This window comes from Aphelocoma coerulescens, chromosome 10 (assembly GCF_041296385.1).
Source record: "Aphelocoma coerulescens isolate FSJ_1873_10779 chromosome 10, UR_Acoe_1.0, whole genome shotgun sequence".
NCBI lineage: Eukaryota > Metazoa > Chordata > Aves > Passeriformes > Corvidae > Aphelocoma > Aphelocoma coerulescens.
In genome coordinates, this window is record NC_091024.1 from 10,448,180 (window position 1) to 10,473,974 (window position 25,795).

The following is a 25,795-nucleotide window of genomic DNA, read 5'->3' on the forward strand; positions in this document are numbered from 1 at the left end:
CTGCTGTTGCACACAGAGCGGTTCCTGACTCATCCCTGCCTGCCAGCTTGGCTGCCCTGGCCAGAAAGCATGGCTGAGGCCAGGATCTCCTTCTGGAAAGCAGTGGGAAGCATCACATCACCAAGTGCAGTCTCCAGCAGAGCTGGCTGGGCTGCTCTTAACGCATTCATGTGGACTCGCTGGTGTCTACAGAATGTGGAGCCCACTCAGCACTTGTTCCTTTGGTGGTGAGGAACACCAGAGGCTTGTTCCTCTGCCCAGATGGCAGGAAGCTGCAGCAAGAGAAGCTGGTGGCACAGTGACTGCCTCCCTTTTGCAATAACTGGTCCAAAATTGGTCAGTAGGTTCAAAAGTTACGAGGAAGCAGGGAAAGAGTGCAAGTGTGCATGTCATCCTGTTACACAATAAGAACATTCATTTGGATGAAAAATTGTGGTTAGCAAACCCTCTAACCCCTTGTTGGGAAGGGGGCTGTTCCTCAAAGGAATCTCCAAGACAGGGGTGATTTCTACAGATACGCTGTAGGGAAAGGGACTCTCCTCTTATTAAGAAAACACACAACACATCACATTTTGGCCTGAAATTGGTGTTGGTAAGGAAGGGAAATGTCTAGCACTATGTGAAACAATAAAAAATGAAAAAAAAGTGCAAAAGAAAACATACATAGTATTGGCATAGGAATCATTTGCCTGACTTGCTCTTAATTCAATGGATAGTCATGGGTTACTGGTTCGAAGAGACTGTCTTGTGCAATAGACTCTGAAATAGACAATGCAGGTCCTAGATTCCTTACTGTGATCCTACAGAACTCAGTAATTTGCAATTGAAAAGGAGCGGAAAGATCTCTTCCAGTCCCAGGGGTCCAAAAGATTTACTACAGCCTGAGCTAGCCTACACTGATGACTAATTATTCTTGCTATTAAAAAATGCGTGTTTTATTTTAAACATGAGTCATCAACAGTGAAGCTCTCCAACATTTCCCCTTTCCAGTTTAAGAGTCAGAAAATTCGTAGACATGAAAGGTACCCACAGCGTTTAGAGAATGGAGATCACTGTTTTGTTATGCTGTGAAAATTCACACACTTCAAAAAGCCAGTGCTTAATGTATTCCAGGAAGCTTAGTCACTGTGTTCTAGTGCCTTACCTCACAGCTAAGCAACCCACCATATTCCTGTGACAACCACTGGTAGGTGATGTTACAGAACATTAACAGACTCAGGGAATGATAAACCTCACAGGCTACTCAGGTCTTTAACCCTGGCTTCCCTCCCTCTGAGGAGTTGTGAGATGATAAATGTGGTGTCCCTGTAGACCCTGCTCACACCTCCATAGCCTGGCCTGCTCTCCCAAAATGGATCCTCTTCTTCTGCTCCAGATTTCAGTTCTCATCTCTCCCTACTTTTCCATCTCATGCCTCTTCTCTGCCAGAACAACTGATCTCTAGAAAGCTCAATGCTGTGTTGATAGAAACTTTCCATAAGTTTTAGTTGTGCTGCTGCCAGGAAAATCCTTACTCCCACCTTTACCAGAGTTACAATCCAGTTTCTACATCCCCTGTGTCTACAATCCCCAATTTTACATTTCCTATTTCCACCCCACACCCATGAAGGATAAGTTTGTGCTTTGGAACATGGGCATTCTTCAAAGTCAGGAAATTAATTTAAAAATTAATAGCTCAAAATAAATTAATCAAAGGAATCAAAATGTTCAAAGCTAAAACTACCTCTCTTGGTGGTTCTTTTATAGAATCTTCCAGTGCAAAGACCTAAAGGTGTTTTATGGCCATGAATTAATTTTGCCTTGTGATGAAACCAGGAGAGATGATGGAGCTTCTCACCCTGCAGAATGAAGGCAAAGGCACAGAGCATTGAAGAGGTGGGCTCCAAACTCATACTCCTGCAGCAGATACTTTTATTTTTAGTTGGTGAGCTAGTGACAGTTTGCAATAAACATTAAATAACCAGAATATCAGATGTCCACATGAAAAGACCAAACAAACAAAAAAAAATATCCAATTCTGAGAATTTGTCCTTTGATGACTTTTCTAACCCTTAGCAGGGATTGGAATGGACCTCCAAATCCTGCTTGTTTTGGGCAATATGACACTTAAAGAATTTGTATTCCCAGCCCATAGGATAAGACATACTATGAAAATACTGTATACATCTGTTATATCGCCAATATTGTTCATTTAAAACAAGAAATAAGAACTTGAACTATTTTGGAGATGTTCTGGGGAAAAAGACAAAGCCATCTGGAGCAGAGACTATCAGGAGAGGAGGTCAGAGGCAGGAAGAGGGCAAGACATGGGAATGCAATGCCAAGTACTAGCTGTCATTCATGGGTAAGGATATGACATTTATGCAATGCAAACAGATTCAAACTCTCCTTCCCCACAGAACAACACAGCAGGGCATATCCAGAAATCAGGATATTTGAATGCTGATTACTGACTTTCCTTTACCCTTTATTGAAACATTTAATTCTCTCTTGGTCTCTAAATAGTTTCAGATGCTTGCAAAGGTCTTTACTATATTAATATTTTTCCCTTCCCTTTCCACAAAAACTCTAGTTTTGGAGGAAAGATATTTTTCCTTCCAGAGAAACGTGCCTTGCACAGAAAGAAATGTTTCTTAGAGAACAAATGCTAATCTGTTTTACGTACAAGTTATCTAGCACACCACCGCACACTGGGACATTTATCACTGAAACTGATAAAACACAAGAAGATCTCCAAAAGTCCAACAGATACACAAGCCAGCATGACTAACTGGGCAAACAAAACTGCAAGTTCCTCTGCTATTTCATCCGCAACAAGAAGTGAGTTTTGAAATTCTGGCAAAATCTTCTGGGTTTGTTTAGACCACATCACCATGACAGCAAAGCACTGCCCAGTTCTTCATGTACTGTACAGCTTTGCAAGAGATGGTGGTGAGGGGAAAATGAAGCTCAAAGGAAAAAACATGGCCAGATGTCATATGGGAGATCACAGGAGATACCCCAGCCCATGGATAACCTTCCTGTCCAACCGCAGAGCTTCTGATGGGCTCATTCTCTGGAGCAACATTGAATTTTCAACAGCATGGGTTGAATTTCCTGAGCAAGGCAAATATACTCCACTTGTTTTCCATGGCCAAGAGCTAATGAACTTGTGAAAGGTCACCAATGCAAACAAAAGTCATGTATTCAAAGGACAGGACTGCTCTCAGCTTAGCCACACTTCTGCTCTTCTATCCAGGTGCATTCAAAACCACCCACCTTCAAGGGTGGAATCAGGGCCTCGTGGGAGCTGCTGGTGAGAAATTTTCTGGTGAAACATTTTCAGGTCAAAACAGCAATGCAAGGCTGTTATCAGAGGACTGCAGATAAGGAAAGGTGTGCTGGTTTAAAAAACTGTACCAAAAAAAATTTTGAGAAGTTGACGTTTCAAAAGGAGACAATTTTGCTCTGCAGCTTGAAAACACAATTTCAACACTTTGATTTACAATTTTTAAAGTAACTAACCCAAGCATTTTTAAAAATATGAAATTACATACTTTGATGGGGCTTGTGTGATTGCCTCTTGTTTGCTCACAAAAGTTTTAAAATTTTTTAAATGTTTTTCCTTGCTCTAGATAAAGGGAAGAGAATTTAAACCCTTGGGAAAACTGAGAAGATGTGAAAGGTTTTTGAGTCCGACCTGGGCAGACAAAGTGGGATTCCTGTCCATTTCATTCAAAATGAGGCACAAGGTTCCAGCCTGGCTCTTCTGCTCCACAAAGGTGCATTGTTTCATTCTCAGATGATCCAATCATGCCATGATCTGTGGTCTGTTTATTTTATCTCAAGCCAACAGTAGCTGCACAGGTACAGGGCTGGTTTTTTAAATGAGAGAAAATGCCCACACAATCCCAGTAAATCTGTAGACATCAAAAGGAATCCCTAAAACATCTGTAAGGAGTCTGGTCTCATTCCTGTGACAGGTTTGCATTCAAGAGTGTCATGTTCTTCTACTAAGCTGCTTGTTTGGAATTAAACTATTTTCAGCACTCAACACAAGAGATGTAAATTTGGGGCTTGCAGCCAAGGCCACCATTCCTATAGAATAGAAAGAGCACAGGCTGTTCTCTACAGCTCCTGTTCTGCTCATTGAGACAGAGGCAGAGGGAAACATCCACAGCAGCCCCATCCTGGTTAGACATCCTTCCTGTGAACTATGAAACATGTCAGCAGAATAGAAGGAATTTTTCAGCTTTCAAATCAGGACCTTTGGAGGGCCCTTCTCATTCACCACAGTGAATAACAGCAAATTGAAATGCAGCCACTGCCTACCCCAGTTCCCAGGCATTTAGCAGATACTTGCATTGGCTAATTATCACCAGTCCTGTCCTACCTAGAGCTCCCAAATATTGCAACAAACTGCGTTAGGTAAGAACACGCACACAGGGGTCTGCACACACCATAAATACCATGGGAATAGGTGGCATCTGGGTTTGAAGATGCAGCATCCACAGATTGGTTCTGCACAAATGCACTAATGAGGAGAGCCAGCCATTGGGTTCTGACCCCAGTTTCTAGATTCAGCAAAAAACAGAGGCCAACAGAATTTAATTTTTTTTTCTAGTGATTGGGCACTCAGCTGAGTTCCTGTGGCTGTAACTCAGCTGTATTACAAGCCATCTCTAGCAAGAAGGCACTGGAGCAGGAGGTAATTGAGGGTTGGCTCCCAGAGGGAATTTTCCCTTAAAAGGATAACTACATTGTCTTGAAGAAACCAGCTCACTTCCACTGCCTGCAGAGCTTTTTGCAAACACGGTTGCCAGAGCTGGGGGCGGTGGCAGGTATTAAGAGCAAACAGCCAGGAGCAGCAGGGCAGTGCCTGCTCCCTACATGCTAAAGAACTACTCCATCCTCACTCAGCCACGCTCTGCCATGAAGGGTAGCAGGACACACAGGCAGCCCCAGGAGGTCACTTCAGTGCCATGTAACAAGAGGCCAGCTCCTATCATCTGCTTGAGGCAAAAAGAAACCCAAGTGAGGGATTGCAACCAAAAAACCACCCTCACAAGAAGCATTTGCACTCAAAATGAGCCATTTTTTCAGAAAGGGGCAGGCAGTGTGCCAGCTGAAAGCATGCCAAGGAATATATTTCCAATCAAATATTTTTCCACCAGAAAATAACCAAAATCCCAGCTTTTCATTTGAGAGTCTGTGGAACAATTCTTATCAAAACTCTTAAGATGGGATCCAGGAGAATGATGAAAGAGCAGAACGCCATGCTGGCCTCTCACCCAGCAGCAGACTGCTGAGAAGGGAGAGCTGGGTTTAAGGCCAAGTTCCCCTCTAGAAGACTCAGCCTGGTGACTCGAACCTCAGCCTCCTACAGCCAAGAGGAAACTGCCTGAGCTCTAACACAGCCCTGCTCCATACCCAGGATATGTCCTTGTCCTCTGGACAGCCCACCCACCTGGAGCTTTGCACTGTGCTCTCCTGTGCAGTTTTTACATGGAATGAAGCTGAAATGGGAAAGGCTGGATTTGGCCCAGCTATAGTGGCAGGCACCAATTCCCACCTCACAGCTAAAGCTTCTCTTGGGTGAGGTCTTTGACTCTGACTCATGCCCCTGTGGTCTCTAGTGCAGAATAAGCCACCTATCACACTGCAAGAGAAGGAACCAGGGCCTGGTGTTTCCCTTCACCCTGATGAGAGGACAAAATATGTGCAAGTGAGCAACAGCCAGGTCTGAAATGAGCAGAGACTCCTGAGCTGGCAGTGCAACAGAGGCTTACACAGAGTAAAACACCATCCCTTTCTTTGAGGACTGGCAGCCCACAGAACCCCAAGCAGCTCAAATCCTTCCATTGCAGTGGGGAGTCCAGCCAAGATAGTGCATGAGACAGATTTCTGGTGACCAGCAAGTCATCGTTGCTGGAAGCAGGATCTCTGCCTTAGAGACAGACCACCAGCAACCTCCTCCAGACCACAGAGGTTAGCTAAGGAGCTGCAGCAATTCTGCAGCTGCTCCCAGTTCTGCCTGGTGGTTGCTCCATCTGGTCCCATTGTGAAGTGTCCACTTGAAATAGTCCCATTTCAGGAACTCCACAATCAGCCATGGAGATTCAGCACACTTCCTCTTCATTTTCGGGGTAGAAAATTTTATTTTCTAATCAGTCTTCCTCTGTAGAAAGAAGTATTAAAAGCTTCAGCAGGATAAGTGTGTTAGTGTCGACAGACAGAAACTCATCCAGAGAGTAACAGCAGAAAGCTGGAGAATTACAGGTGGCTACAGGCACAGACTGGTTGCCATTCGGCTTTTCCTTTCTATGAGTAACAGCAAGAAAATGAGTCAGACTCTATGGCTGAGTCACAGTCGGTGAATATAGACTTGCTTTTCAGACCAAGAGAATTTGGGCAGGTGGAGGAAGAGCTCTGTATAATCGACCCTGGATAAACACATCATGGTCTCTCCATGTGCAAGTCCTGCTCTGGGGCCTAGGATCTGCAAACCTGTCCCAAAGGAAGACCCTGTGGTGGAATATATGATAAACATATGACAACATCTGCCTTGTGTTTCCTGTGCTGTGTACAGATTGTCTCTCTCTACAGATAACCCTGTCCTTTTCAAAGAGAAAGTTGGGGTTTTAAAAACACTGCTGAGACCAGTGACAGTTTGAATCAGTTCATTCTATACCTGTTCTCAGACCACGTGTATCACATCTCAGCACCATCTGCTCGACACTTGAGAGATGTGATTACACATCTGCCCGGGGTTGTTTGTTCCCTCATCCCTCCTGAGCACTGAAGCCGGAGGCAGGATAGGCAAAGTGTGCTTTCTGCATTCACGTGTGCTCTCTCCACACACAGAGCCGAGCTGACGCCCAGCTGAGCTCCCCCACCTCCTCTCCACTGATGTCATTATTTTCCATGTTGCTTGTTGTGCCCAGCAGTGAAGAAGCCCTGGGAATGCAGAAGCCCATGTCAGAGCTGTTCCTGCACTGATCAACAGCAACTCTAGCAGAGGACTTTAAAGGGAAGCCTGGTGGGCTGCAGTAAAATAAAAATCATCAGGCTACAATTTGACATCAGCAGAGCTCCTTGTAGAACACGACTCCGGCTGCTGTCCCAGCCCCCTCCCCCTGCCTCCAATTCCAAGGCCATAAAATTACTCATTAGGCTTGGAACAAAACACTCTCGGTGCACTTGCATGTGGCTGGAGGCAGAGACAGATGTTTTGGGCTCTGGAAGAAAATTGCTGAGAGACAGAAATGAAACACTTCCAAAGCTTCACTGTACTCGCCTGCTCCTGTTGGACTCCATGCTTTTCCATGGAGTCAGATTAGAAGGGAGCGATGGCATCACTGAGCAACCCTTTGCTTCCACTTTGCTTTTATTAAATCCTCAAATACAATTTTCTGTTTCACTTCAAGATTTGCACTGAGTCCTTCAGCATGGCATAAGAGCAGCTCAGGGCTGTGCCTCTGGAAGTAGGTTTCAGCAGTTCAGGTTTATGGTTAAAAGATCCTACACTGCAGGTTCACTTTTGTCTTGAAAAGAACAGGGAGAGATTGTCTTTAGGAGCCAGATGGTCCTCAGAGGCCCAGGAAGCAGAGGATCCTCCCTCTTTTTAGGCAAGCAGTAAAGTGAGAATAAAAACATTGCCTGCAGGCATGGCAGTGAGGGGATTAGGATTCAGTGTCCCGATTAATTGCTTGGTTTATAAAAGGCAACCTTTTCCACCTCCCATAACCAAACACTTGCTCAGTTAACCATCACATTCAAACCAGGGAGGGCTGAGACTCCAGCTCCATCATGCCATTTCTCTTCTTAAATTCAAGAAAAAATATTTTGCCTTTAGATCCTTCCCTGCTACATTTGCTTTTGGTCACACAGTAGATGTTTTAAGACCACACTAGTGTTACATTCCTGGCTTTGAAAGACCAGGTTCCATGATTTCAGTAAGGCAAAGAGTTCAAAGCACAGCCAGAATGACCACTGTGACCTGATCATCACCATGAGACACAGACTGTCAAACCAGTAATCTCCCAGCTACTGGTCACTGGTACTCAGCCACTAAGAGTGTGAACACAATGGGCTCGTATAGACCTCCCTCAGCCAAGCATCACAGAAATAACAAATTGTTTCTCCTACAGTTATTTCTAAAATATCATTCAGGTACAAAAGATACTGGGGAGGTATTTTTTTGCCTCTCATGTATTCCTGCAGGATAGATGTGAGCCCAGTTCTCCACAGCTGGAAGGAGACTACACCGAGTTGGAAGATGTACTGGACTCATGTCAGTAAGCTCTGTGTGGAGGTCAGGGATCAACAGGAGTGGCCTGACCGTCAGGAACAACCCCTGCCACAGTGCTAATTACATGTAAGCTTCACTTTCAAAGCTACATAGAAGCTTAAGCTCATTTATCTTTACAAGGGATTTAAAGGCCTATAGGCTTTAGGAAGTGAGAGCGACAGGAGAGGGAAATGCCAAATAACCAGCTGAAAGGTCCAGTTGCTGTTAATATGGACTGAGCTATCTGTGTCAGCACCATGCAGCACACTGGCAAGGCTCACTCACCAACCCCCTGGTTCCTTGAGACTTTTCCTTACCAACAAACAAACAAACCCTTCAGTTTCTCTAACATGATTTCCTCCCAGTCCCATAATACTGGATTATTCCTAAACCTGAAGCAAAGAACGTCACTTTGTGATTCAGGCTGCTTCCTGAGCTAGGAGCAACAGCTCTGCTGAAATACCTTATTCTGTGCTGTCTGAAACACTACACAGCATGACAGAGTCTCGGAAGACAGGAAAAATGGAATTACAGACTTGTGAAATGGACACTGACAAAAACCTGAAGTGTCGAGCTCACTCAGATGCAGTCTGTGTTTAATCCAGTCATCAGACAGTCTCTGTTTAGCTAAATATTTGACTTCAGAATTGGGCCTGAATTATTATTGGCAAAGCTTCCAAGCTCCACAGGTCCCTCTAACAAGCTGTTCCTCTGTGGAAGCCTTGCAAGGAAATGAATGCAGCCTTTGAGGAAACTGCTGGAACCCTTCTCAGGCTTCCAGAGTGGGTTTGTGGAGTCCCGTGAGGTGTCCAGGCCTTCTGAAAGCTCCATATGTTGAGCATTAGAAGCTACAGGGCTGATGTTTGTGTGCATTTCTGGGATGTTCCCAGAGGAGTTCTGGCTCCACAGCATGTCACAGGAACAGAGTTATCAAAGAAAGCACCAAAAATAACCTAGTCTACAGAAGAACTAAAAGCCAAACCCAGACAAAAAATAAATAAGCTGGAGCCACACATGAAGCCATGCAGCCAGAGCTGTAACGTGTATTCCATTCTAATGGGATATATCTGAAAGAGCACAGAAATGGCAGGGTTGGTCCCTTTCATATACCCACAGCAGGGACATAAAGAGGCACAAACATACAACTCCTCACAGCATCAGTGGCAGCCGCGTACCAGTGCCCAAAGATCTGGTTCAGGTGCTGCCAGGCACAGCCCACAGTTGCTATCTTAGCACATGGGGCTGTTTTGACACCCTGTCACATAAAAACAGTCCATTGGCACTGAAAGAGGAACGTGGTCATCCCTTCTCCCATGCAATATTCAATTTCCTGTCTGTGGCAGCATATGCCAGAAAAGACAATCCTCCAAGGATGGAGGCTGTTCCTCAAGCCAGTCTCCCCTGCCGTGGGCAGCTCCAGGGAAGCAGAAGCTTGACTTTCCAAACTACAGGCAGTTGCAGGCAGGAGTCACCTTCCAGTTTTGCTTCCAAAGGAAGATTATAAATTAAAGTCCAATTTGCTAAACCTCTAGGTAAGCAACTGTTTCTGCATAAACACATACTGGTTTGTGGGTTGTATTACATGGCTAACTGCAAATCTGACTGGCTTGAAAATCACAGTGTATACAACTAAACCAGGGAACTAACAGAGGCACATTTTAAAATTACATGGATTTAAGCAGCCTGGCTCGTGATTTTTGAAAGTGATTGAAAATAATGATTATCCTAAAGAAGTACATAAAAATTGTGCATGCAAGATAAGAGCACAAAATCCTCTGTCAGAGAGCTTCACTTCTAAGTGAGAAAGAGCACAAAGCTGGCTCAGCTAAAGTTATTCTTCAAGTGAAATAAAGTCAAAGATTTTTAACACCATTCTGAAGATGGGGTCAATGTCTGGAATATATTACAAAAAGGGCTCAAATTACCACCTCCCCTGTCATTCTTTATGCTACAACATTAGTGGAAAAATCCAAGAGCTCTCTTAGGTCTGTAAGCTAATAAATGGATTGCTAGGCAAGTGTTCAATGTCGTTAATAAATTGTCGCAGCATTCTGTACTTAGTATCAGCAGAAAGTCTTGGTCCCTTCCACCCCTGAACACATACCACTTTGGGAAGGACAGAAGGAACTGCCTACATTGCCTTTTTTTCTGCCTGTTGGAAACATCCAAGCTCACAAACAGATGCGAACTCTCAGTGCATCTGCTCTATTTCTCCTCCGAGATCAGCATTAACCGGCAGAAGAGCTGTGGGTGATGAGTCCTGGCTGATTCAAGCTCTGAAGACAATGACATTATAACAGTGGCAGGTTAAATCCAGACAGCTTTCCATCCAAGGATCTCTTACAGCATAACAAAAGGCTAACAAGAGCCAGGGGTCCCACCTAAGGCTGGGATGCACGGTGCCTCCATAGTCCATGCAAGCAGGGATTTTTCCCTGCCCTATTCAGCGTTGTTTCATCAGCCCCCAGGCACTAGGATACCCAGTGGGAAGGGCTCAGCCTTTCTCAGTCATTCCTGCTGGCGCCGTTCCAGTTTGTCTGAAGACACTTAAATATTCATCGCGAAAGAGCAAGACTCTGTCTTGCCGGGTGCACAGACTGCTCTCCAGGGAGACGGGACACCTGCCTTCTCCACTCCCTGCTCCATCAAGTCATTAATTATTTAAAATAACAGGAAAGAGCAAGAAAAACTCTCCGCACCAGACATGCTTGCAGCCTGTTGTTTACGGTGCTCTCTGGGGTCTTGTGTGGCCCGAGGTTTGCACCTCCCCTCCGGCAGAAACAAGGATCAAACCCAGCTTTCCCCTTTCCTCGGGGAGGATGCTCCACCCGCTAAGATACTGTACAAAAGAAGGGCTTCCCCTTTATCCAGACAGACCTTATGTTCACTTTTCCTACCAGAGAGATTGTCTTTTTTTTTACTTCAGTTTGAATAAAAGGCAAACAAAACACAAATCCAAATCTCTGAGAGCAGCAGCTATCTATAAACCCCCACACATTCTGTGTTTGCTCAAGAGCTTAGGGTCCACCTCCCCATTTCACAGCTGGGCAAGCCAAGCCGTGGTAGTTCAACTGCATCAGCAAGCACTTGGCTGCTGAATCCCTCAGTGATGGATTTCATTGAAATGGAAACCACCGTCTACCTGCCCTGAAGACATTTCTGGTATGCTGTGCCCACAGAGGGACATGTTTGGAGAAGCAGAGGGTCTCTGCATCTCTGCATACCCCCAGGACACTGCCTACCTCCCCCCACCTCCCACCACACCAAATGCCCCACGCTCTCTCACAGGAGCAGCATAGACCCACACAAGGATCCCTGAGATAGGGATGTACCCCAAAACTGTCCTGAGCCCAGGGAAGAGCCCCATCTGCACCCTGGAGTTTATTGCTCGAGCAGGAAATCGTGGCAGGTGAACAGCACTGGCACCCTCATGTGGTGACAGGCATCAGAGTGAGCTCACAGCCAGTATCAGCGATACAGAGAGACTTCTCCAGGGAGTCCTGACAAGGCCCCCATCTGTGGGCCAGCACGGTCTGCAGAGGGAATACACACCTGATGTCACCTCTCCTGTCCTGAGACCAGCAGCAAACAATCACAGAATGGTCTGGACTGGAAGGGACCTTAAGGATAATCCAGTTCCACCACCTTCCATGGCCAGGGACACCTTCCACTATCCCAGGGTGCTCCAAGCTGCATCCAGCCTGGCCTTGGATGCTTCCAGGAACGGGGTAGCGCTCCAGCTTCTCTGGGAAACCCGTGCCAGGGCCTCACCACCCTCACAAGGAAGAATTTCTTCCTAATATCCCATCTAACCCTGCCCTCTGTCAGTGGGCAGTCATTCCCATTTGTTCTGTCCTTTTAGGCCCTTGTCTAAAGTCCCTCTCCAGCTCTTTTGGCACCCCTTTAGGCACTGGAAGGGGCTCTAAGGTCTCCCTGGAGCCTTTTTTCCTCCAGGCTGAACAACCCCAGCTCTCCCAGTCTGGCTCCAGAGCAGAGGTGCTCCAACCCTTGGAACATATCTGTGGCCTCCTCTGGACTCGCTCCAGCTGCTCCACATCCTTCTTACGCTGGGGAGTCCCAGAGCTGGATGAAGGATTCCAGTGAAGGAGTACTGGGGGGGGGGGGGGGGGGACCCACAGAAACAGATGTGATGCTCTCCCCAACCTCAGCTCAGCCTGGTTTCTTCCTTATCATACTATCAAAATGGAGAAGAAAATAAAAGACAAAACCAGCCCAGGCGCTGAAACTGGAGAATTCACTAAAACTCTGAGGGAAAAGCCCTTTTGCCCCCTCCTGCATCTGCTGAGGGACATGTGGCAACAAGGACACCTCATTCCCTGGAAACATCAACCCATGAGCCCTGCTTTCAGCGGAAAAAAACCCAACCCCTCTCCCCCCCGTATTTCCTACTGATTAGAATCCCTCTCCTCCCCAGTTGCTTTGGAAACAGACTTAAATTAATTTTAAATTAAACCACCCACCACCTCGAAGCAGCAGCACTCAGCAGAGCCGCGCTGAGGTGAAGAGCGGCACCAGGCCGAAATGGCGGCAGCTGGATGTCCCCGCTCAAGTCCTTCCCAAACGGCCCGAAAACATCGTGTTTGTCGGAAAGGGGGCTTGGTTCATGACATTTTGCTTTAAAGAGCAGCAAAGGAGCAGCTCTGCGGCGGCGGGGTGACCTGCGAGGAGGCGGGGACGCGCCTGTCAGCCCGCCCTGAGGCGGCGGGAACGCGCCTCAGCCCACCCTGTGGCGCGCTGAGCCCGCTGTGTCGCGACATGGGGGACGACTTGGCGTCGGAAGGCGACACCCGTGAGTGAGTGGGGCCGAGGCGGGGGCCGCCCCAGCGGGGGCTGCCCCAGCGGGGAGCGGGGCGCAGCGCCGTGAGGGGCCGATCGTGTGGCGGGGGCGGGTGAGCGCCGGCGGGACTGAGGGGCAGAGCCGGGATGCTCTAAAGAATAACCCGACACGTGAAAATCCGCTCGGAAACAAAGCAGGTGTAGAAACCTACCAGTGAATCAAGACTGCTGTTACCCCAGAGCATCCTGTACCGCTGAGATGCTGGACGTAACTCTGGTATCCCGCACTTGGGGGTTTTGGCCCTCTTGGTTCCCCGTCCTCATCCCAGGTTGTCTTTGTGTCCTGCAGCCCCAGTTGAAGCCCTGTGGATGGTTTTTTGCACGTTTCTTTGCATGTCTTTCACCTCCTTTGCTGCTTTTCTACATCTCTTGCATAATAAACTGCCTGTGAGTTGGTTCATTGCACTGAGGGTAAATAATTTAAAATATTTTCCATGCTGTTTGGGATAAGTGAATACCTCTTCAGTAACACAAGCTATGAAATATCCTGGAACCTGAGTTTGAAAGAGAAGGAAAACTGCTAAATATCCACTGAAATGCTGGACAGGTGGACGCCATGATGAGGGGTGCATTTACACTTACAGAGCTGCTGTGGATCTTAAATAGGAAACTCACACCATCAAACTGGTACTTATGTGTTGCTGAAAAGAAATAAGTTGTGGCTTCTACAGCTTTAGCAATGCCATGTTTGTTACTGCATGTTCACAGGCAGTGCAGATAATAAATAAGGTGGTTTGGCATCTCTTGAAAATGATACTTTGTGTGACCATAAAATGTAACAACACATTTCTGTCACCTAGAGAGCAGGGGCAGAAGCATTTGCTTAATTGAAACATAAGATTTACTCCACTGAACGGAGATAAGCATTTACAAGGAGGTGGTATGTGTGTAGCCATTGATGTTAATAATTAACAAAAACTCAATATGTTTGTCACAAGTTCTCCTGATATTTCCTCTGAAATGAAGGGTCGATGCAGGGTGAAATGCAATCCTGTTAACACACTTGACCAGGTGATAACAGAGTCTTAATATACAGTACAGGAAATCCTGTTTCTGCAGAAATCAGTGTCCAAATCCTACTGCCTTCATTGTAGCAGCAGGTCCGGCACTCTTGAATACACACTCTCAGATGACCATGTCTGGTGTGAAGTGGATAAACACACTATTGAATGATCCTGTCTAGCATTAAGATTTGTGTTATTTGTGCTTTTCTTGAGATAAAGTTTTTTTTGAAGGCAAGGGGAATGGAAATTGGAAGATGAAATTATACCTCTGTTGCTCTAAGAGTCCATAGTAGGGATGCCTTTCTTCTGTGCCCTCTGAAAAGATTAATAGTGCTATTTAGGCAGCAAGTCTCCTGTTTATCTCCTTCAGTATGGTGGAATGGGAGCAATAATATGTTTTGATGCCTTTCACATGGCACGTGGTTAGTATTTAGTTGATATGTTGAAACAAAATGAAGTTGCATTGAGGTCTTCAACTTGCAGCCTGAGTTCTGTAGAAGTATAGAGGAGGGACAGCTGCCTCTGGGACAGCTCTCCAGTGGGACATGACAGGCCAAGGGTCTGACTCAAGAACTTCGTGAAAGAATTCCCCAGAAGCGCTAGGACAGAGACTGAGTGCAACAAGCACTGACACCAGCCTTGCCAAAAGCCTTTAGAGCCTCCCTGTCGGGCCATGGCAGTCACAGCCTTGCTCTTGTTTCTTGGCAGGAAGGTTTATTCGATCAAGAAGATTGCTGGGGCAAGGCCCAGCATGGAGAGTAAACACTCTTAAATCGTGCCTAACTGTGCAGGACAAATACTGCCAGTCATGGTAAATTATGTGCAGAACTGCCATGGTTTATTAAGAGATGCAACACTAATCACAGGCTGAGCTGGCAGTTTTGTGCTGCTTGGCTGGCTCAGGTTGCCTGGAGGGGGACCATGTGTAAAGGGCTCCTTGTAGAGCAGTGGAATGTAGGTGGAAGAATGGAAGAAAGGGTCTGTGTCATCTCTCAGAGCCTTCACACTGACTCTGGGCCTCAGAAGGTGCCCAGAGGATATGGACCTCATGGATCAAAAGGTTTTGCAGCTGGAGCAAATCCATGCAGAGAAAGATGCTGAATTAGAAGAGAAGTGGGTAGGACTGGAAGAGCACTGATGCGGCACAGGGCTGCTCAGGGAAGGAGAGACAGTGGAAGAAGATAAATCCAGCAAACATGCCAACATCTGTAGGGCTGGGATTCTGGCTGGAAGAATCTTTCTGCAGTCATCCTTCCCTGAAGCCACAGGGCCCAGTGAGATGAAGGGGAGGTTTGTTGGGGCATGCTGCCCCGTGCTCCTTACCAGCGCTGTTTTAATGCTCATTCTTCTGCTCTGCTGCAGTGCTTCAGTCAGAGAAGGAGTTCCATGATGCAGCGAAGCGAAATGATACAGCCAGGATGGAGGAACTCATCAGGAGAGGAGTTGACATCAAAGCCAAAAACAATGTAAGTCCTGGGTTTTTCCACCTCTAAGCTGCAGAAGTGCTGAGGGCATGTTTCAGAACTGCAGCTCCTTAGCACTGCTCTTCTCATTAACTGCTTAATTTGTCAAAGCTTTAAAATACAACACCCAGTGCCAAACAGGGCCTGTGGCAACCAAGCAGTTTTCACAACACTGTGAGACCCCCAGCACTATCATCCTGGCCACACTGGAAAGCTGCAAGTGCCAGATAGACATGATTACCATGAAAGGCTTTGATTTTGCTACTGCTGTACAGTGAGGCTATAAGAAACTCTGTTTCTGGTGCAGATCTTTCCTTGTTGACTAGTAGAAATACAGGATTGCATCCATCCCTAGTGTTTCAGTTTCTCCATTTATGGTCAGCAATGTTCTTCACTCTGTGCTGTCATTATAGTCCAGAACTGCAGTTCCTGAGTAGAAGGTGACTAACACCTGTCTGCCTGACAGGAGAGCAGAGACAGTGGGCTGTGTCCAAAGAAAACCAGGACTGCGTCCAAAGAAAACCCTGCACAGTGTGAGAAATTCTGGCTCCATAGATGGCCAAGGATATTTTGGCCTTCAGAAGGGCTGGTGGATGCACACACTTTATATACATCAGCCTTCTCTGTCCTTACCTTCCAGACGGACCGGAGTGCCCTGCACTGGGCTGCGGGAGCAGGGAACGTGGATGCTGTGCAACTGCTCCTGGATCACGATGTCCCTGTGGATGACGAAGACAGTGTACAAAGGCGACCCTTGCATGTGCTGCAGATGTGTTCAGTGTTGGGGCAGCACCAGGGCCTGGGTGCTAGGCCAGCAGTTACAGACTGCACCTTAGCCCTGGGTGGGTGGCACAGGGTGACACACTGCACCTGCTGAGCAAGGAGCTGGAGCAAGCCTTGTTTGCACGTGTCTGTGCTCTGTATTTTGGCCTTTTCCTTGCATGTACAGTGACTTGGAATAGGCTGGTAGAATCTGTGAAGTTTTCCATAGGCCATGGGGATGCTTGGCTTCTTCTGGCTGTGTTGATGGGGCCTGTGGAACAGCCAACAAGTTTTCTCTCCCCCATACAGCCAGGCTAACACACACCATTAAATATGTAGTAGCTGCCAAGAGGCAGGTCTCTGCTCAGCTGCTGTGAATATCTGTGATAGAAATAATAATACTTGGAGAAAGTGCAGCTAAAAATATACCAGTGAGAAACAAAAAGATTTGGGAAACTTCATTAAGCTAAGGGAACAGCTTCCCTCCAGGGTGGGGATATGGTGGTGGCTGTAGTTTAACTGTAAGTATCTCTCTTCTTTTTGCCCAGTTTGGAATGAATGCTCTTCTCCTGTCTGCCTGGTTTGGCCACCTCCAAGTCCTGCATATCCTCATCAGTGCTGGGGCCAAGATTAGCTGTGTCAATAGGGTGAGAGTCTCCCCATGTGAATGCATCGCTTGGCTCTAGACAGTGTTGGGGGACAGAGAGAGGCGTACCTGTGAGCTCAGTCGTGTGTAACAGCATCTACTTTGGGGAGTGCCATCTGCACTCTGATTTATCCCTAAAACAGGTGGAATAATCTGAGTTTTAGAGATGCACACAGCTTCCTCACCTCATGTTTGTGCAGTGCTGATGGGGAAGGTGTTACAGAAATGGGAAATGGATTCTGTAAACAGCAGTCTGCATATTCTAAAACAGACTTTGGCTGGGAAAAAGAGCATTAATATTTAGCCCTAGAGGTGTAGGGAGGGATGAAATGGGTCTTTGCTAAGTGGAACAGGTTGTCAAAAGAGACTGACTGCCCCACAGTCTTGGACTTGTAATATGAGCAGGCCTTTATCTCCTCTCCAGCATGGCAGGAACTTGCTCCACTGTGCGGCTCAGAGGGGACACATCCAGGTCATGGAGTTCATCATGCAGGACTTGGAGGATGTGTGTGTGGATGAGACAGACAAGGTAGGAAGGCTCTTCATGACTTTGTTTCATGAGGTCTGGTCTTGCTTTGCTGAGCTTAGCAGGAATGTTGCACTTGATCTTGGGAAGAGAATCAGAGTCAGACAACACTACTCCCAGAAGCCTTCCTGCAGAGTGAGCTTAGGGATGATGGGGATTTTGGCTCTGGTCAAGCTTCTTGCAGCAGATGATCTGATCTTGTGCTTTCTGAGCCTTTTGGACTATGTTTCTCTGTTTCCTTTCAAAGATGGACAGGACAGCGTTTCACCTGGCCGCAGAGTACGGGCAGCTGGAGGTGGTGGAGTTCCTCATTCAACTGGGTTGTTCTCACAGTGCCAAAGACAAGGTACAGGCACAAAACCACGTGCAAGGGAGATGAAGTCCAAGGATTTGGGGGATGTGAAAACCCAGGAACAGGATAGCAAATGAGGCTCATGCCAGCAACTTGTCTATGGTTGTAAACTATGGCTGTGATATGTCAGGGCTTTTCTTCCCTATCCTCTTCAAGCCATTTTCTTGCTCAGTTCATTATTTACTCTCCAGGACTTTTCTGGCAGGACACACAGCAAGCCTGGTGGACCATGCTCCAGTTTAAGGTAGCTGGGGTTCTTCCCTCACTGCTGCAACTATAGGAAGATTGCTTCAGATTTGTGCTACTGGTTACAACTTCCCTTTCAGCCACACTGGATATACTCTGTGCAAGGTTGTGGCATATGAACACTCAGTCCTGTGAGACATATATTTATAAAGTAATGTTTACTTTCAGGAAGAAAATACAGCATTGCATTTAGCTGCTAAAAATGGACACTTCTCTGTGCTGGAGAAGATTATAGACGTTGGAGTGGACCTTGATGAAAAAAACTTGGTAAGTACATTTAAAATAAATCAAAACCACATCAGTTTTGCCCTTTTCCTCCCTAGAAATACTCTCCTGCCACAGTCATCAGGCTGAAGAGTCAGTATTGACAGGAATGCTCTAGAAAATAGCTGATTTTATCTAAAGCCTACGTGGGTAAATGCAGGTCACACTTGCAGAGTATCAGTGAAAGGCGACATCCGTCTTGGACCAATTTCCAGCTTTAAAGTGTTGCATTCTCTTCCTGCTGTATCTGCTCACCTACCTTATCACTCCATTTAATCTCCCTTTCTCTCCCTGACCCTTGTACATTCAAGTGCCTAAATGGTTATTGAGTGTGTTTTAAACTAAACTTCACCATGCTTTAAAGTATTGACTTAGTTACTGAACATATGGACCTTCTGTTTGAGATCTCCCTTTTGACAGATCCGCTCTGGAAAATTATATGGCTGGAACACAGTTAATGATTTAGATAGCAAATATTGGCTTAGTATCACTGTTACTTATGCCAGGGCACATTCCCAATTAAGTTTATCTGCATTTTTTTTAGTCTTACTTGGTTACTGTCTTTGAAAGTGTATTTGATTGTAATTAAGATCTGAAGGAAAAGGGGGAGCCACCTTCTCTAGTAACTGGTACATCTGTCTACCCCCAGATGAGCTGCCCTTTGTGCAAAGAGCAATAATAAAACTAGATTAAATCACTGAGGAATTCTGCTTGCTTCTGTTCTCTTGTAATGAAATGAGCTGCAATCCTCAGAAGGGAGAACCAGTGACTGAGGGTCACAGGTTTCTAGTTCTGTCTCTGGGCTATTCCAGGGAAATGATTTGTCTTTACTGTCCGTGTGAAATCCTTTTTGGTTTATTGAGGGGCTGGAGGGGAGGAAAGAGGGTGAACACAGTGACTGTCTTGTGGCCCACAGCCAATGACATTCAGGACAGAACAGTACTCTGATATGTCCACAGCAGATAACTGTGTCCTCTATTTTCCTAACAATCAACTGGAGATCCCTGGCCCTCAGAACTGGTACTGTAATGTGTCATGGATTCAGAAGATGGGGTAGAGTCTGACTCATTCCGCTGCTCTGTCTCAGCCTTGTCTACAGAAATGCTGCTTGTGTCCTTTCTTGCCTTGTGCAGGAAGGACTCACGGCTCTGCACCTGGCTGCTGAGGGGGGACACAGCCACTGTGTGAAGCTGCTCGTGGAAGCGGGTGCTGACGTCAATGCCCAAACCCAGGTTAGCTCCATGGAGGTGATTCCATTCCCAAACCCTACTTTGTGGATTTATGCCCAGACCTGTGGCTTCCCAGGTCACCCATTATAGAGAGAGCCCTGCATTCAGGAATAGCACAGGGAGTTTAGAGGAAGGTAAATGTGGTTTTGTACAAAGAGGCAGGTGAAGCTCCTTGGGACTGGTTTGGCTGCAGACAATCTCCATGAATTTGTCAGTGCAGGGCCATAGGACTCTCGCAGGAGGGATCAGGGAGCTCTCTGTGGACAGTCTGTAACAACTGCAGCTGCTGGGGTGAATCCCTGACTAACACTCCTCTCTTCTGACTTGCCTCTCAGAAAAAGATGAGCTGCCTTCATTACGCAGCACTTCATGGCTATGAGGAGATAGCCAGGATCCTCCTGGACGCAGGAATCCACGCGGATGCTCTCAATCATGTGAGTCCCTCTCTATGCTCTCACCACTAACAAAAAGGTAAAACCAGTTTGTGGAGCTGCTCAAGAGCACGAAGCAACTGTGGGAGGATCAGTGCTGCAGTATCCCCGTCATCCCCCAGTGCAGACTGGCAGCTGTGATAGAATAGGACATGCTGGGCACAGCAGTCAGTGCTATGAGCTAAGCTCTCCCTAAGTGCAGGATCTTCTTTCCACAGCAAAATGCATCAGCAACACATATTGCAGTCCTGCAGAACTTCCCAGCCATGGTGAAGCTCTTCATCAGTGCAGAGTGTGACCTTGACATTCCAGATAATGTAAGACTGCAGCTCCTGTTCTTTGTCTTTGAAATGTGAACCAGTTTCATGGGGCATTTTATCACCTTGGGGACAGGATTAAAGAGGAGTACTTTAAAATGTGGTTCTGGAAGTGCAGCTTAGGAAATGTGACACCTGTGAACCAATTCTGAGTGTTTCAGTGAGGTAGTCACTTGATGGCATCCAACTTGAGAGCTGTGCTGTGTCCCCTGCAACATTGCATAGTCAGGCTCTCTCCTCCTTGCTGGAAACAGGTAGGAGAAATTTCAAGCAGGAAGATATTCTGCAAAATGTTTGGAGGGCTGAGAATAGGAGGCAAGCCTGGAGGTAGCTGGTTGTCTCACCAAATTGTAATTTTCTGAATGAGAGCCTTTGTTTAGCTTGTTTTGGTTAATGTTCATACTTGTAGCTATGTTCTCTCCTGATGACACCATAAAATTGACACATTTTATGTTTGATTTTACTAGTTTTCAGTAAACAGTCCCAAGGTTCCTTCTGGTAGTTTTCCAGCCTTCCAGCCTCACACTTGTCCTTTTCTGAAGTGTAGTCCTTTCTCCTTCCTTCTGCAGAGGCAGCAGACCTCACTCCACATTGCTGCGGAGCACGGCAGGCAGGACATTGCTGAGATGATTCTCATTGCAGGAGTTAATCTGAAGCTAACAGACAAGGTAAAGTCTCCATAGGTGAAGCAGGTTCTGTGGAAGTATGGAGGGAAAATATACATAGGTGGTCTCTCCCAGTGGTTTTCATAATTTTCAAGGAAGGCTAGCAATATTAAAATCCAGATATTTCCAGGGATAAGGCCTTAAAACACAGCTGAGTAGGTTATTATGATGTGTTTTCCAGGAAAGAAGTGACTGGTTCCTAGACAGGTAGAAAATAGTTCACACAATGAACAATGCTTTCCTTCTCAAAGTTCTAGTTCCTTCTACTTGTACTATCATGAACAGTAATATCAAAGATTTCCTCAAATAATGATGAGTAATATACCTCAAAAATTACAGCACACATGTTCTAATAGGTTGAAAGGATCTGTTTGGTACAGATCTGGCACAATTCTGGGGCTTTTGCCATCTAATAAAATCAACAGAACGAATTGCAGGTGGCCTGAAAATGTAGTATGTGCCCAGAAAATGCTGGAGGGCCTTGGGCAGAGATTAAAATAGTGTTTGCCATTCGCAGTGGGTTAGAGCAAGCGCAGACCTGAAGTCACCCAGCTGAACTGGCCTTCAGCTATGGTCAATGTTTGCCACCTTCCAGCACTCTGTGGAACCGCAGTGACACTCAGCACAGGGGACACATTCATGCTTTTCTGTATCCATTTGGGTTTCTGCTCACATCTGAGGCTAGAACTGTTCTTCCTGGTATGCCTGATGCCTGGGCTGGCTTGCTTTCCTTCATGCAACTTTCAAAGCTTGTTCTTTTCTGCCTTCTGATTTTAGATAGAAATACAAATCTCCCCCTGCCCAATCCAAAATCATATTCATGAAAGGAACATAGTCACATTTTCATAGTCCCATCAGCCTGTGCTTCTCCCAGGAGACCATTTCTAATCGTGTATCTGGAGCCTGTAAAGTTAGTGAGGTTGTATAAATCACTTTGGTTTCATGTGTCAGCAAACCTGCTGTGCAAAAGGCTATAAAATACCTTGGATTGCAGAGCTGAGCTGCTCCTCTGATGGCTGCTCTCATGTTGGTGGGTTGCAGGAAGCTTTTCCAGTGCCTTCTGCAAAACAGGCAGATCCCTTGTAGCAACAGAGGAGATGTTGCAGAGCCTGGAAAACCACTCCCCATGCCCTGAACACAGGAGCTTGACACCAGCTCACATCTGAGGTGTTGACAGGTGGAGAATAGGTCCTGGCTGGATGCATTACTCAATAGTCCGTGTGCCTGCTGCTGCAGATGCTGGGTTGGCGTGGAGATTGTACCTCCTAAGGTGCAAAGTCTTTTCCAGCTCATTTTCCCTTTCTGATTTCAGCAAGGGAAAACATCTTTGGATGTTGCTGCCCGAGGCAATCACATCAACTTGGCGGACATGATTATCAAAGCCGATCGATTTTACAAATGGGAGAAGGTGAGCAGCTTACACAACAGCCCCTGTGCTTTCTCCTCTCCATTGAGACTCCACATACCAGCTGTCAAAGGAAAAGAAATACAGGACATCCCGTGACAGCCTGACCTCTATTTTCATCCCCTTACTTAAGAAAAACAGAAGTCCGCACCATGCCAACAGCATCTACTTAAGGCTTTCCTTATTTCAAAAGGCCTCTTTTAGAAATCCCAGGTTGTACTGATGGGAATGGGGGTTTCCAAAAATTATTTAACAGCTGCTCCCAAAGGGATAGAATTAGTTCCTTTTCCCAGAAGGAGAAACTGAAGGACTGAGCAGGAAAATGCTTGGCCTGAGTTCACCAAATGGGATTTTGGGAGTTTTTCAGCAGTGGGAGGAGATGGCTCCTGTTGGAGTCATACAACCAACTTCTCCCACAAAGTGCAGCCTCTTAGCCCCAGTCTCCCCTCTGAAACCCTGCCTACCCCAAGCCTGTGCCCAAACCAAGCTGAGCAGAGTGAGCTGAAAGTACAGCCAAATGTCATACCCCTTGCATGTTAAGATTTTGGGCATCTTCCCATACTGGTGCTCTAGAGGGGGAAGAAAAGGAAGAAAAGGAAGAATGTGCCTGTAGCTCAGGTGCAGCTTCAGGACTAAAGCTCTTCCTATCAGGCCCTTGCATTGGCTTCCCATGCAGCCCTAGGGAATGTTGTTCAGCCTCTTTGCAGCCTGGCATGTAAGGGCTGTGAGCACAAGCTGATGTTGCAGGGAAGCAGGAGATTTAATTAAATGATTCTGCACCAAACCCCAGATAAAAGGCAGTGTAGAAATGCAAATTGTGATCTGAATGGACTTCCACAGCGAAGTGGCCATTACCGGAGTTTTAACCCTGATTAGCACAGAGTGAAATGAGAATAAAGAGAATTAAAAAATGAGCTGTGCCAGGAGGAACTCGAAGGGACCACAGAGCTGAGAATGGGAGAGGCTGCAGATCCACAGGCACTGCTGCAGCACCTGACTGAACCCCCTGTTCTGGCTTTTCAGGAGAACCTGAACAGCGACTCCGGCTCATGGGTGGCAAAGCACTTGACCTTTAAGCAGGATCACAGGCTAGAAACACAGCACATTCGCTCAGTCATGTGGAGATTAGCCACTAAGTACCTCAAACCTGGGGAATGGAAGAAGCTGGCACATTACTGGAAATTCACAGATGACCACATTAGGGCCATTGAGCAACAATGGACAGGTATAAAAAAACTTCCCGGGTATTTTCCATTCTTCCTTTGGACTTTGTTTCTAGGAGATAAAGCTGCAGTAAGAGTAAAGCATGAAGAAAACCAGTTGGTTTATTTGAAGCAACCAAAAGCTTCGGTTAAAAATTCTGGTTTTACTGAATGTGGAACTAGCTATACAGTGTAATTTATCTAGGAATAAAACAAGCAAACAGGGGAATTAGTGGTTCTTTGCTTATGAGACACTTACCAGGCCTGAGAGTTCTTGCTACAATTCTTGTTCTATAGAAGAAGAAACTTGCTGGTTTTACTTTTTTCTTCTAAGAAACAAGAAGGCATGAAGTGAATTCTTTAGAATTTAAGAATTACATTAGCAGAAGCAGGGTCTGAGAGTCAGAAGCAGATCACTGCTAGTTTGGCTGTTGTAAGGACTCTGTAGTTTGGATGATATGAGCAAGGGGCCAAGCTGTGCTCTGAAGGTAGAAACTGTATTGCCATGAAAGGTTGTGCAACAATAGCCACTCCGTTAAGTGTCAGACAAATCCAGCAATCACATCACAACCAGGAATTAAAACCATGCTTTACAGCCTCCTAGTAAAATCCAAAGAGGAGGGAGGGGTGTGCAAACCCACCAGTGCAGAAATCTGCTCTGATCAGAGCTGTGCACTCCGAGTGCAGGATTTCATCTGTGGTTTGATCCTGCCAGGCACTAAAAGCTACAGGGAACACGGCCACAGAATGCTGCTGATCTGGCTCCATGGTGTGATCACTGCAGGAGAAAATCCAATCAAGGGACTGTATGAAGGCCTGGTGGGGATCGGGAGAAGAGATTTAGCAGGTAATGCTTTTGTCTTCCTTCAAATAATGCATACTGAGCATTATTTGAATCAATTTACCAAATTCTGTGCTTAGACAACAGACACAAAGGAAAACTTCAGTGAAGCCAATTCACACGAGCTGAAAGCACCTGCCCTGCCCCCTTGCTTCCATTACATGTCATCTCTTTCTCTTAAGTTTGATAAATGAACACATCCTGCCATGGCTTTATATTTCTGTGCAGTAGATCATTCTCTCTTACAGAAAGTATCCGGAAAAAAGCAAATGCAGACTCCACCTCTCCACGGAAGTGCACAGCAATGTAACACCAGGAGCATCCTCAGTGGGTCTCAGCTACAGGAGAAACACTTCTCTGCTGCTGAGAGAAGGCAGATGCAACCTAAGGGCTTCTTGTCACATACAGCTGGCACTGCTGCATCCTTCTGGACGGAAATGACAAGGGTAAAACAAATACTCATGGTCAAAAATGGCTCTACACAGAAGGGAGATCTTTATCAGCAATTTCCTACGGTCTGGGTACTGTTATGAGAATTTGGTGAGTGAGCCTCACTTGTCATACTGCATCAGGAAATATTAGAGTTTTCCTGTAACTTGTCTACAGCACATTTTTATATATAAATTTTTACTTGTCAGCTTTTTAAGTTAATGTGGGCAAAGCCTTTGTTTTCAGGAATGTTCTTTACTTAACCTTATCTGTGGGGGGTATCTGTCACTCATGTCTTAGCTGTGTCCATAAATTCCTACCATAAGAGGAGAACTTAAGCAAAATCAAAGCTATAATTTGGTCCTTTTAGAACCTTAGGGGTTGTGATCTTCAATGCTTTAACTCTTCACAAAAAGTTTGAGAAGAACATTAACACATACCATTTATAAATGTACATTAATGTGTACTGTTTATAAATCAAATAGGTGACTCTAACCTTTTCAAACCATCTTTTCAAGAGATTAGTTATCTACACAGCCTCTCACAAAGATGATTTCTTTACATACCAATTTGTCATGTAATCCTTCATATTTATTTTTTACAGCATCTCATGGGGAAAATAATGTCTGTATTTCAATAAATCTAGATTTTACACTTTAAAGTTACAAGTTCTATCTTGTCAAATTTATTTAAAAAACATTACAGCATTCTTACTTATAGCTAAACCAGTACAACTTTATAGTTAAAGCTTGAGAGGAATTCAAGCAGGTGGTGGTGGTTTTCTTCAGTTCCAGAGGTGACTGTAGAGGCAAACCAGGACTGCAGTGAGCTTGGCTGCTGTTTTCTTGGAGTCAAAACAAGAGACACTTGCTGAAAGTGAGGTTTTA

The 25,795-nt window shown here is 45.9% G+C and overlaps 1 protein-coding gene across 2 annotated transcripts; it reads left to right on the plus strand.

Annotated features, from left to right (window-relative positions):
• The first annotated feature begins 12,998 nt into the window (after positions 1-12,998).
• Positions 12,999-25,692, plus strand: ANKDD1A (ankyrin repeat and death domain containing 1A). 2 transcript variants are annotated; one of them, XM_069025688.1, is made up of 15 exons: positions 12,999-13,079; positions 15,493-15,596; positions 16,234-16,332; positions 16,904-17,002; positions 17,426-17,530; positions 17,775-17,873; positions 18,294-18,392; positions 19,523-19,621; positions 19,954-20,052; positions 20,268-20,366; positions 20,936-21,034; positions 22,344-22,439; positions 23,460-23,661; positions 24,354-24,485; positions 24,728-25,692. In XM_069025688.1, exons 1-15 carry the CDS (start codon positions 13,046-13,048, stop codon positions 24,787-24,789), a joined length of 1,527 nt encoding a protein of 508 aa, XP_068881789.1. In that variant the 5' UTR covers positions 12,999-13,045; the 3' UTR covers positions 24,790-25,692. The 2 variants fall into 2 exon arrangements, with proteins under 2 accessions (XP_068881789.1, XP_068881790.1); XM_069025689.1 differs by lacking the exons at positions 12,999-13,079; positions 15,493-15,596; positions 16,234-16,332 and adding an exon at positions 16,360-16,435.
• Positions 25,693-25,795: the final 103 nt, after the last annotated feature.

What these genes read in the sequence shown, in the direction of transcription:
- ANKDD1A (XM_069025688.1), top strand. Translation starts at nt 13,046, where the DNA reads ATGGGGGACGACTTGGCGTCGGAAGGCGACACCC. An exon ending in GGCGTCGGAAGGCGACACCC is followed by an intron (nt 13,080 to 15,492) that starts GTGAGTGAGTGG and finishes GCTCTGCTGCAG; the next exon opens with TGCTTCAGTCAGAGAAGGAG. An exon ending in CATTGAGCAACAATGGACAG is followed by an intron (nt 23,662 to 24,353) that starts GTATAAAAAAAC and finishes TGATCCTGCCAG; the next exon opens with GCACTAAAAGCTACAGGGAA.